The sequence below is a fragment of the Pleurodeles waltl genome, chromosome 11 (genome assembly GCF_031143425.1).
Source record: "Pleurodeles waltl isolate 20211129_DDA chromosome 11, aPleWal1.hap1.20221129, whole genome shotgun sequence".
In the NCBI taxonomy this organism is placed as follows: Eukaryota; Metazoa; Chordata; class Amphibia; order Caudata; family Salamandridae; genus Pleurodeles; species Pleurodeles waltl.
Window position 1 is genome coordinate 864573137 of NC_090450.1, and position 12931 is coordinate 864586067.

General features: G+C 44.7%; 1 protein-coding gene across 1 annotated transcript in view; it reads right to left on the bottom strand.

Annotated features, from left to right (window-relative positions):
* CRYBB3 (crystallin beta B3) overlaps nt 1–12931 on the bottom strand; it is a 93800-nt gene that overhangs the window by 9836 nt on the left and 71033 nt on the right. The window contains exon 5 of the mRNA XM_069214705.1: nt 369–511. Coding sequence (XP_069070806.1) covers nt 369–511 — 143 coding nt within the window. The remainder of the gene's footprint in view (nt 1–368; nt 512–12931) is intronic.

Genomic DNA, 12931 nt, shown 5'->3' on the forward strand with positions numbered 1-12931 from the left:
CAAAGTGCCAGTGGCACATATAATGGACACTCACAAAGTCAACATTGTCATCCACTTGTCTATCGGGCTGTGAGTGCGACATTTCGAGTACATTTAGTTTACTAAACTACTATAACTACGAATTTCTTTCAAAAGGATCATACTTACTACATCAGCCTCCCACTCCTGAAATTTGCTAAATATTGTGTCATCCATATGTCTGATGTATTCAGAAACCTTGTGACATGTAATGGTAGCTTAAATGTACTACAAATTATGATACAAAAAGCTGTTTCACTAATGTGTCCGCAATGTCAGAGGTACCATTTTTGTCACTGTAAAGTAATTTTTGAGACTAGCATTGCAGCAAATTCAGTATAATTTCTTACGTTCCATTGATAGCTTTGATACTAGCCACGCGGTCCTGGAATCCATGAACCCAAAGACTGGGAACATCGTCATCCACAATTTCCATTTTCCGTCCATTGTAGATGGAATTTTCAAACAGGTGGATCTTGTGATCAGGACTGTCCTGTATTGCAAAATTAAAGATCGTGTGAGCACTATAAAGCCAAATGTTTCAACAAAGTAATAGGAATGTTGTGAGCAACCTCAAAGACAATTGATATAATTTGCTTCTACACCAACATTTACGTTTCTCTCTACTTAATAGTTAAGGGCGAGTGGTCACAGCATCAGTCAATGTCAGCTGTTAACGCTCATGGAATTGTGGGTCAAAGCTACAGATGAGTGCACATAAAAAAAGGAATGGGTAATTTACAGGCATGAATGCCCTGCAGCTTAGAACAATAATGCTATTAGCACTAGAAGTGGACAAGACAGCAAGGGCCATATGTACGAACACATATTCCCATTGACACAGAATGGGAAAAACCCTTTGCTACATCTGGCCCCAAATTACAAGGGAGAGCTTAGCGAGAGCCGTGCTAGCCATCAAAATATATGGCAAGTAAATTGTACAACAAATGTCCTTTACCATACTATGCAGATTGTTCAAAATTCACGATGCATATTCTTTTAACTCGAGGAAGTGTTTCACTTTAGTATTTTAGATAATATCACTGCATAGAGCGCCACTGATTAGAAGTGATCATTTCTAAACATGAACTTAGAAACATTCATGAACCGCCCTCTGCCACCCCAGATCATCCTGACAAAGGTGTCCTGAATCGCACAACAGGCAAGTTATTTTTCATGTGCCCCACTATTCCTATATATGTTTTCATAGATGGTGCAACATATACAGTCTATAAAAAACTACACAAGAGGGTATGTTATCATAGATGGTGAAATATATACAGTCTATAATAAAAACTACACAAGAGGGTTTGTGTATAGCACACATCTTGAATTATTTTTAGGTGCTCTCAGATGGGATTAGCAAGGAAAACGAGGCACAGTGAAATAACGTAATTGCTTAGGATCACGCAATTTAGTCAAGCAGGGAGCTTGAACTCAGTTGTCATGATTATGAATTGTGGTATTCAGCCACTAGACGGATACCACCTCCTTTCCCTGTTAATCCACAGTGCTCTGTGTTACTTTCGAGAAGTTAAATCAATACATTGTGTTAAATAAATACAAGTACCCCACCTTAAATATAGCTGACACAGGAGGTTTTTGTAGATAAAAGGTACAATGTGAATGGAAGGCAGGACACTCCATTTCCATGCAGATATCCATAGGCTTAAATAGACTTAGTAAAGACTTCAGGAGAGGTTCAACACTTCAATGAAAGCAATTATACGATTTTGCAAAACAATCAGGGTCGAAGAGCTGCATGTGTTCAATGAGGCAAAAGTGAAAGCCAGAGGTTCTCGGCCATAGCTGGAATTTGAAAAAGTGGCTATACTTTGCTTTTTAGTGTTTTGTGGTGGAAGAAAGAGTCATGTAGTGGTAGCAAGCCTATGCATTCTTGAAATCTCAGTATTTTGCAGTGGCAGCATATCCACTAAACCTAAGTCCTTTTTTTGGGGAGTTTTTCAGACGGGCTCCTCCGCCAGAATGTAGCGGATATTCCATCTGCAATATTACAGGTGCCACCAGGTGCAGCTCTTCCGCTAGGGCGGAAGAGCGTCATCCACCCGCTTGCCAGCAGCAGCAGCTGCAAACCATTTACTAAAAAGCGATAATAAACTATGTTTATTATTGTTTTTTAGTAAAAGGGGTGGGCCACAGCCTGTGATTAGCACTGAGGGGAAGTTCACAGCACTCCCCCTCACTGCGCTTGTATGTTTGGCCAGCTGTCTCAGGCTGGCCAAAAACACATGCACAGTAGGATTTCTCCAGCCCGGCACTGTATTCCTGGGCTGGAGAGAGCAAGCACAGGTTCCCAGTCTGCCTGGGAGCTCTCTGGCTGGGCGCTCTGAGCCAATCCTAACGCTTCTCTGAGCAGCATCAGGATTGGCTGCAGGGCTGGCTGGGATAGGGTGACCAGACGTCCCGGATTTCCCCGGACAGTCCCTGTTTTTAGAGGACTGTCCCGGTGTCCCGACGCTTCGCTTAATTTTAAATAAATTTCCCGGTTTTTGGGACAAAGGTCAGATTATTAAATAAATGTCACGGTTTTTGGGACAAAAGTCAGATCATCTAGGGAAGCATAAGTTAAAGGTATGCTCTCCTTTAACAGACGCCTACAAAATATGAAATAATTAAAGTAATTTATCTGTTACTGTCAGGCAACACAGTCCCCTGTCTGCTCCCAGTAGAGAGATGGAGTGGGGAGCAGAGAGAGGTGGGTGGGGGCGGGTTGGGGGTGCAGGGTTGGGGGACAAGCCATAGCTAATTTTATTTATGTAGTCTTGTAAATGTGTGTGTATATATGTGCGTGTATATGAAGACATTCACAAATCTATGCAAAAAAACGGGACAGGCCAGATATAAAAGTGAGAGTAGTGTCTTTAGTCCTTCCTTTATGTCTGACATGTCCCGGTTTTTGGTCACCCTAAGCTGGGAGCCTGTGCCTGCCTGCAAGAGAGGAGCGGAGCGGTGGTGACTGCAGCGACAATACAGGTACGTTTATTTTATTATTATTAATTCCTCCCACCCTCGCACCGCCCGCACCTATTTAGCACCACAAGCCGCTCTTGGATGTCACTGGCCTTAGTGCACTGGTAAGGCAGTGGACTGAACATCCACCACGTTTGTGGCACTGCATTTGGGCTACCAAACTTTAAACAAGGCCCTTAATTTTTAGAATTGAAGCGCTGCTAATTTTGGAAGCAAATAGGTCACCAGCGGAAGCAGCACATCTGTAAAAGCTGATATACTTGTGCCCCACTGATATTCTCTGCAACATTTCCGCACTGCTAAAGTTGTGTTTCCATTACGGTTCATGATTACATGTTGCTCGTTTACACTAAGCTCTTAGGACTGCTGGGCGTGCTATCACCACATACTAAGAGGCCTCTCTCACGCTAGAAAACCGTCAGCTGATCCCCCTCGTGGAGCGCTAATCCTTTAATCACCACCTTGGAGAGAAATTCTCAAGAGATGGGTTCAGGAATTCACTAGCGGTGCGAGAGATCAAAAGGCAATGTCTCAAATGTGTGTGCGTTTTAAAGAGAGTGCAAGTAGGCAGCGCTGCACTGGAAACAAAAATACATTCGCTTTTAGAAAGATTATTGTTTGAAAAGTGCTGCACGAAAAGAGCATAGCATATGCATTTAAAGAGCAGTGCACTGATATGAGAGTTATCTTGCTTGAGGCTATGGCATCATGGTTGCACCAGTGTGATTGTTGAGCAAATGCTGCCATCTTGTGGCGCTTTGAAGTTCTTAAGACTCTGAGAGATTTATGTACCTACTTTTGTCAAGTGAGTATTTGCACTGGATGAACTCTTCTTATATCTGATGATGTTTAGGATATAAATATAGGGGAGGCACCATCTTTGATTATTAATAAGGCCCCCTGTTTTCAGTTTTTACTGCTTTTTACAGATACATGTACACAGAAAACTATCTATTTTCCTGTCTGAATTTACTGTTAAATATGGAAAAATACAGAAAATAGGTTTGCCTCTAGACAATTCCCATTACTGTTAAGCATGCATACTAGGTCAATAGATGTTCAGATTGACAGATAGGCGAGGTGAAACAAAGAAAATTCCCAATGATACTGAAATAACTGTTGTTTAGCTGTTCTACAATGCAAATGATTTCAGATGGCTGTATTGTACTGTAAAGAGAAAACACCAATTGGAATTTCAAATATGAGTATGCATTTGTCAGTTAAATAATGGAAATATACCCATTGCAGCTTTATTTTTGACACTAAGGCCCATATTTATACTTTTATAGCGCCGCATTTGCGTCATTTTTTGAAGCAAAAATGGCACAAACTTGCAAAATACAATTGTATTTTGTAACGTTGCGCCATTTTTACGTCAAAAAGTGGCGCAAATGCGTCGCTAAAAAAGTATAAATATGGGCCTAAGTCCAATATAAATATGGATAAATACAGATAAAATGAACAAATAATAAATGTGGATAAATACAGACAGAGATGTAAAAAACATAAATACCATAAAACTGGGAGATGTGCAATCAGAGACAGAGGAGGGTTAGGAGTGTTTACATTTGTGTGCATCAGTTGGTGCTAAAACTCCACAAGTCCGCCAGGGATAATAAAGCAAGGAGACTATTGAGAGAGGATCTAGAACAGAGAGTGATGGTACTGGAGCATTCACATAAGCATACCGGTGCTCCAAGAGTTTGGCAAGAGCTTGAGAAAGTAAGGAAGCAGTTGAGGAGGTTGGACTGGGACAGGGCAGAGTATGCGGTAGCGCGCCTTAAGCATAAGTATTATATAGGAAGTAATAGATGTGGGAAACTACTGTCACATCGGCTTCGAGTGCAGTGCTCGGCGTCAATGATAAAAATGGTTCGCTCTCCCTCTGGAGAGGAAGCGCACACGAGCGATCAAATCGCGGAGGCGTTTGCGGAATTCTATCAGGGATTATATGGGGCTGAGGATCCTGGTAACGTAACTCCGGAGGCCTTCCTAGCGAGTATAGCAATTACTTCTTTGGCCGAGAGTGAGGCAACTTCATTAGATCTACCTATAAGGGCGGAAGAGGTTATATCAGCAATTGCACGTTTGCAGGTCGGGAAGTCACCTGGCCCTGATGGATTCTCGGCGCTTTTCTATAAGACCTTCTGTATGGAACTGGTACCGATATTAGTGCGGCTTTTTAATTCCTTTCGACAGACGGGTGCTCTCACGGCCAGCATGCTGGATGCCACTATTGTGGTTATTCCTAAGCCGGGGAAGGATTCTGAGGAATGCACCTCCTACAGGCCGATTTCCCTCTTGAATATCGATGCCAAATTGTTCACTGGAATACTGGCACACCGTCTCAATTATTACATGCTGAGCCTTGTGGACCCCGATCAGGCAGGATTTATACCGCACAGGCAGTGTAGTGATAATACTAAGCGATCTACTTGATGAAACCGATCGCTCACGCAGGGAGGCGCTCTTCCTTTCTATTGATGGCGAAAAGGCGTTCGATAGAGTCCATTGGCAATACCTGTTCAGGGTGCTTGAGCGTTTTGGGTTGGGCCCGGGTTTTATGACATGGATCCGTTGTATCTACCAGGCGCCTCGGGCAGTGGTCCGGGTCAACGGGGCGCTCTCGTTGCCGTTCCCAATTCAACGAGGGACCCGGCAGGGGTGCCCACTCTCGCCCCTCCTTTTTGCACTCTATATGGAGCCCTTGGCGCAGCGGCTACGGGATAACCCTCAGATCATGGGCGTGAAGTTTGGGGCAGATAAGCACATCATCTCATTGTATGCGGATGACGTGATTCTTACTCTGGCGGAACCCGCGACCTCATTGCCCACACTAATGGGGATACTAGAGGAATTTGGCCGGGTCTCGGGATTTCGAATGAACATGATAAAGTCGCAGGCTATGACCAGGTTTATTAGTGCCGAGCATGAAAATCTGAAGGCCCGATTCCATTTTATATGGTCTTCCTCAAAACTCCCGTATTTGGGGATTGATTTAGCGTCCTCTGTTGCTCATACTGCGACACCGAATTACACGAAACTGACCCGTGAGGTGCAGCGTGATCTAGAGACCTGGGGGAGACTTAAACTGTCCTGGTTGGGCAGGGTGGTGGCGGTGAAGATGACCATCCTACCACGTGTTTTGTATGTGTTTCAGGCACTTCCGGTGGCACCCCGCCACAAACGATTGCAACTCTTCAAACGGCGGTTCTGAGAATCATTTGGGAGGGAGGGGCGGCACGGTTGCCACGTCGGGTGCTATATCGCCCCAAACGGGAGGGAGGATTGGCGGTCCCCTGCCTTCTACGATATTTTCAGGCAGCACAATTGTGTTTTCTATTAGAATGGAGTCGCCCATCTTCCGAGAAACATTGGTGCTTTAAGGACCAAACGGTGGCCGGCTCTCATATATGGAAGGAGCCCTGGCTCCGGCGCAGCCACAGAGCGCGCGGGTTGTATGCATCCCCGGTCACGGAAGTGTCAATGAGGGTGTGGGATCTGGTGGCTAGCAGATTAGGCCTGACAACGTTTCCATCCCCAATGACCCCCCTGGTGCGAACCCTGATTTTGGACCGGGCCTGCAGCGGGAGGCACTGCGCCGTTGGCATGATACTTTTTCGACGAGCAGGGGATGATCTCCTTTGACCAGATGAGGGAGACATATGGCTTAACAGAGGCGGACAGGATGATGTACCATCAAATACGACACTGGGCCACGTTGCCAGCTAATAGAGCATTAATAGATAGGTCGTTAACACCGTTTGAAAAATGGATTCTAGTGAAAAAGGATGATAAGCGGGTGATCTCAGAGCTTTACGGTCTCTTACGGGGAGGCCCGTTCACCTAAGACTAAGGGTCAGCTGCAGTGGCAGAGGGAACTGGAAAGGGAACTGTCTGATGAGGAGTGGGAGGGCATCTTTTATAGGACACATCACACGGCTTACAATGCGGCAGGCACAGAGACAGCATATAAGGTGGTCTCCTATTGGTACTACACCCCAGCAAGGATTCAGGCTTGGGATCCCACTAAGTCCAGCCTTTGTTGGAGGGGGTGTGGGGTCGCTTGTGCACCTATTATGTCATTGCCCTAAGCTTCACCGGTATTGGGAGAATATTATAGACACTATTGACGCGGCGTTTGATACTCAGATTCCCTGCGTACACTCTGCTGGGCCTGCCTAACCCGCTTACTTTCCCCTTGAGATCACTGAAAGGACGGCAGATGGCCTTTGCCCTAAACGCGGCACTGCAGCTGATATTAGCTATGTGGGGTACTGACAAGATCCTGACATTAACATCATGGCTTCATAAGCTGTGGTTCATTCTCGCTATGGAAAAGCTTACTTTGACCTCACAGCAGCGCAGTGGTGACTTTAAGGAACTCTGGCAACCATTTTTACAAATATTATCCACAGAGTTCACAGAACTGACATGTCCGGCCTATCTTAGGGTGCTGGCGTTAAATTGAGCGAATGGGAGTGGGTGAGCAGTGGAGACTTTATGGAGGACCAGGATCACATTGGAATAAGGCCTGGGTTTGAGTGATTGCTGTATGACGTGCCAGTCGCGGGGAAACAAAGTTGATGTTTTGTTCATGTTTTATTCATGTTTTGTATCACTACACATGAAGCATGTTTCATATTGCAGCACATGATTGGGGGCGTTCTCGTCCGGGGTGTGAGAAAATGGAGGAGGTTGTAGGGTGGCCTCCTGGGGTAAGATGGTTAGAAGAAGACTTTGGCGGCCTAATTCCACATCTCCAGACAAATAAAATTGCTTTGTGATTGTATTACGTAGATGAGCTGCCCTTGTGATGTTTATAACTTGAAATAATAATAAACAGATTTGATCCATAAAACTCCACAAGTAAATTTGCACTGGGGGGCGGATTTACCAAAGCATTGTGTTGTCCTTGCGCCACACAAGATGTCGCAAGGGAATGGAAGTCCTTAAGTTAAATTTACCATGCCACGCAAAGCCACCTTGTGTGGCCCTTTGTGGTTTGGTAAGTCCAAAGGAACACAAGGCAACACAAGTCACTGCATTGCGTTACTCTGCAACAGGAAGGCAATACTTGGGAGGAGCGTGGATGCAACCACACATCCATCCATGCTTTTCGGCACATTCCCAGATTTACCAAGGCAAGTAAGACTGGGAGTGCGTCACAATTGTACACATTCCAGACAGAGGTGTGACACGGCGAAATATCTTTATTTCGCCTCTTTTTTTCCTCATTGTAAGAGTGCTGCATTCTGCAGTGCATTTAGAAAGAGGAAAACACCTCTAAGGATTATTTTGGTGCATGAATGTGTCCCTTCCTGCACAAAAACAATCCTGCCTGCAAAGCAGGCTCACTTTTACCATGGCACAAGGGTACCTGCATTGGCTCTAGGCAGCACTCAGTGCACCAGCGCAGGTAACGAGCAGACATGCGCCATATGTTAGTAAATATGGGGAGTTCCAGGTCTCTCTATTTGACACCGTGCAGCAGGTTGTCTTGTTGCATGGTGCTGCATCACGTATTGATGAATCTGTCCCTGGGTCTCTTCCAACATTTTGTGACAAATTTGCACACCAGGACAAAAAATGGAGAACAAAGTGTGAGAAAATGTATTTTCCACATGAGTAGCTAATGCAAGGAAGTGTGAGGGCAATTTGTACTCAGTTCTAATTTAGTGATAATGTCAAAATGGGTGAAAATACACTTAGGGTGCAAATAGGTTTATGTCAGTTGTGGGACTATGGCGTTGGTCTAATTGAGTACTGGGCAGGTGGGGAAATTTGTCTAATCTGGTATTTCCTCGATAGGCCGCAGGCTTGGGGGCTGCTTTCAGAGCTGGGCTAGTATGAACCTATTATGAAGCCTGCCTGGCTCTATCTGTGGCCACCTGCAGCGTGAGGTTGGCTTGAACATGTTTGCCAGGGTTAATTTTGGTTTCCAAGTTCGGCCCTGATTGAACCCACCGTGCGAAGTCAGGTTGCTAGTTTGTCACAGATGTGAGTTCAAAAACAAACACCGACAGTTATTGCGCGTCACGCAGTGAGAATATGCAGTCAATGAAAGTCTTCAGAGCACGAAGTGGTTAAGTTAAAGTGTAATGTGAGCTAAGAATCCGAGTCTTGATTTTATTGTAGTAATAGTGTGAGCACATAAATGTTTAACAAATTATCAATAATGTAGCCTACCCGAGTTTATATTACTAACAACCTGATTAATGTGCTGCAGTCAAGGACCTATCGTTCTGTTAGCTTTCTTCAAGAAAACAACATTTTCCAGTAAAATCAACATTTAAATTGTGCTTAGGCTGAAATGTCACTACAATTTTATTGAGCTGAAAATGCGTGTGTCCATGATTTATGTATTATTAACAGAAATGGGTAAATGATGCAACATTCAAAGGTATGTTAAGGTAATTTTAAAGACTGAAATTGAGGATAACTAATTTAGGTGCATTATATATAAGCTTCGCAAAAAACAGTAGTTCTGGCTTTACAATGTTATGAGTAAAAGTATGTATTCACTGAGTGGGAGTGAGTGTTGCGTGAATGTGTTACTGGTCGAATAAAAAAGAGAGCGAGAGAGAGTTTTTCTCAGGAGAAAATTTCAACTAAGATAACACGTGCCTAACAACCGAGGTGGTTGAAAGTCCACTTTGATAAATTTATTAAATGTACCCTTTTCTTTTTCCCCCAAAAAATTACGAAATGTGTCAAAGAAACACCAGACAAGGAGGAAAAGGTTCAGGTGTAACAGAGAGGGGGGTGGGAGATGCACTAGGGTACAGGTAGTGGTTGAGGTACTAATGTATAAGTTGGGTAAAATACTTAAGGTACAGAGGTAGATGTAAAATCATATGCGTAGAAGCAGTAGAGCAATGATAAAGGTAGGGGAAGAGGTACTGTGGCATAGGCAGGGGAAAAGTTACTAGGGTACAGAAATATATATGAGTAAAATGTATTATAGGTGTGGTTAAATGTACTAAGGCATATGCAGTGGTGGACAGATTAGGGTACAGGGTAGGATATAGGTACTAGGGTATAGGTAGGGACAAAGGTACTAGGATGTAGGTAGAGGTATTAGGCAGGTTTGAGCATGAGCAGAGATAGAGGGTCGCTAGGTAGAGGTATTAGGTTACATAGAAGATATAGGTATGAGTGTAAGTACTATGAGAAAGAGAGGACTAGAGATAAAAGGAACAGGCAGTGGTGAGACACCACAGTACAGCCAGGAGTAGTAGCACTAGGGATTGGGCAGGTATAAAGGTGTGAGAGTGTAGTTATGGTACTAGAGTTCAGACAGCTATCTTGATATGACCCAGATAGGATACAGATACTAGGGTGGAGGTAGCAGTAGCAACTCTAAGGAAAAGACTCCAGAGTGTATATAGGTGTATTAGGATGTAAGCAGGGCTAGCCTACAGCCTACAGCTAAGAGCAGATGTACTATGTTCCTAGTAAGGTTGGAGGTGATAGGAAATAGGTAGTGTTAGACTTTTCATCCTTGGCGTGGTCTCCCTTAACTTTTTGCCTCTGTTCCCCAGGTTGTTGATGTGTGCTGGACTCTGATTTTGCTGTTTTTGTTACTCTGGGCACTTTACCACTGCTAACCAGTGCTAAGGTGCAAGTGCTCCTGTTTAAATTGTATGTAAGTGGTTCATCCATGATTGGCATATTTGAATTACTAGTAAGTCCCTAGTAATGTGCACTAGAGGTGCCAGGGCCTGTAAATCAAATGCTACTAGTGGGCCTGCAGCACTGGTTGTGCCACCCACATAAGTAGCTCTGTAATCATGTCTCAGACCTGCCCCTGCAGTGTCTGTATGTGTATTTTTACACTGTAAATTCGACTTGGCAAGTGTACCCACTTGCCAGGCCTAAACCTTCCCTTTCCTTACATGTAAGGCACCCCTAAGGTAGGCCCTAGGTAGCCCCAAGGGCAGGGTGCAGTGTATGGATAAGGTAGGACATATAGTAATGTGGTTTATATGTCCTAACAGTGAAATACTGCCAATTTCGTTTTCACTGTTGCAAGGTCTGTCTCTCTCTCATAGGATAATATGGGGGCTACCTTTAAATATGATTAAAGTGTAGATTCCCCTAGAGAGTAGATGGACATGTGGAGTTTGGGATCCCTGAACTCACAATTTAAAAATACATCTTTTAGTAAAGTTGATTTTAAGATTGTGCGTTTGGAAATGCCACTTTTAGAAAGTGAGCATTTTCTTGCTTAAACCATTCGGTGACTCTGCCTGGTTTGTGGATTCCCTGTCTGGGTCAGTTTGACAGTTGGGTTGTTTTTCACCTCACACCAGACAGTGACACAAAGGGAGCTGGGGTGTGATCTGCATTTCCTGATTAGCCATCTCTGCTAGGAGGGAGGGGTGGAGTGGTCACTCTCATCTGAAAGGACTGTGCCTGCCTCTGACAATGCTGTCTCCAGCCCCCTGGTGTGTGTCTGAGGCCTTGCCTGGGCAAGGCAGGATTTCACAAGAAGGTGTGAGTCCCCTTTGAAGAAAGGTGACTTCAAAGACTAAAATGGGTATAAGAAGGGCACCCAAACTTACAAACTTCAGAAACACTTCTGGAATCAAGAGGAACCTCTGCCTGGAGAAGAGCTGATCGCTGAGGAACAAGTGCTGCCCTGCCTGTGACTGTGCTTTGTGGAGCTTTCCTGCAGTGCTGCTTCTGCCTGAGTAAGAGGGCAAAGACTGGACTTTGTGTGCCTTCCATCTTGAAGAAGAAATCTCCAAGGGCTTGATGTAGAGCTTGCCTCCTGTTGTTGAAGTCTCAGGGATAGCAAAGACTTCTTCCTGCCAGCACCTGGAGTCTCTGGAGAGACCCCTACTCTGCTCTGTGGTGCCCTTCCAGTTCCTGGGACCCTGAAAGGAGAGGCTGGCAGCCTAAGGACAAAAATACACGCACCGAGCACCGTGCGGAGAAAAGATCGACGCGAATCCGATCGCGGCTGAGAAAACGACGCGACGCCGGTTCCGCAGCTGAGAAACGACGCCGCAGGAAACGCGACTGAAAAAACCGACGCCCGGAGCAGGAGAAACGACGCGCAGCATCGCTGACGGAGGCTGAGAGATCGCACCCTGCGCCGCGGGACTTTCGGATCGTCGTGTGGCTGACTTTTTCAACGCGCACCGCCGTGCCGAGTTGTTTTCGACGCACACAGCCGTGCAGGGTTACTTTCGACGCACACCGCCCGTGCGGGGTTATTTTTGACGCAAACCAGGTACATTTTCACGCTAGCAGCGCTAGTGTGGTGTTACAACTACCTAAAGACTCTTTTTATTTTAAACCTTTAAAAAATCATAACTTGACTAGTGTATGTTGGATTTTTGTCGTTTTGGTCTTGTTTTGTCTAGATAAATATTTCCTATTTTTCTAAACTGGTGTTGTGTCATTTTGTAGTGTTTTCATTAAGTTACTGTGTGTGTTGGTACAAATACTTTACGCCCAGCACTCTGAGGTTAAGCCTACTGCTCTGCCAAGCTACCAAGGGGGTAAGCAGGGGTTAGCTGAGGGTGATTCTCTTTTATCCTAACTAGAGTGAGGGTCCTTGCTTGAACAGGGGGTAACCTGACTGTCAACCAGAGACCCCATTTCTAACATTGGTGACCAGCGGTCGGGATTTGGACTTGTATTTGTACTTGACATACAGTAATTAAGTGTACACTACTGTTTTGATCTCAGACCACTACGTGACCACATACTACTAGTCTTGTGATTTTTGTTTTTTACTTGGACTGTTTTTCTCTGCATTCAGTTTCTTTTTTTTCGCTGATCCCATGATTGACTTTTCTGAAACTTCATTTGAGAACTTGCTTTTCTGTTTTTGGAACTGTGCATATTTTTTTTTAACCTCTCATCATGTCTCAGTCTGGAGATGCCCTAGCTGAAGCTGCTTTTGACT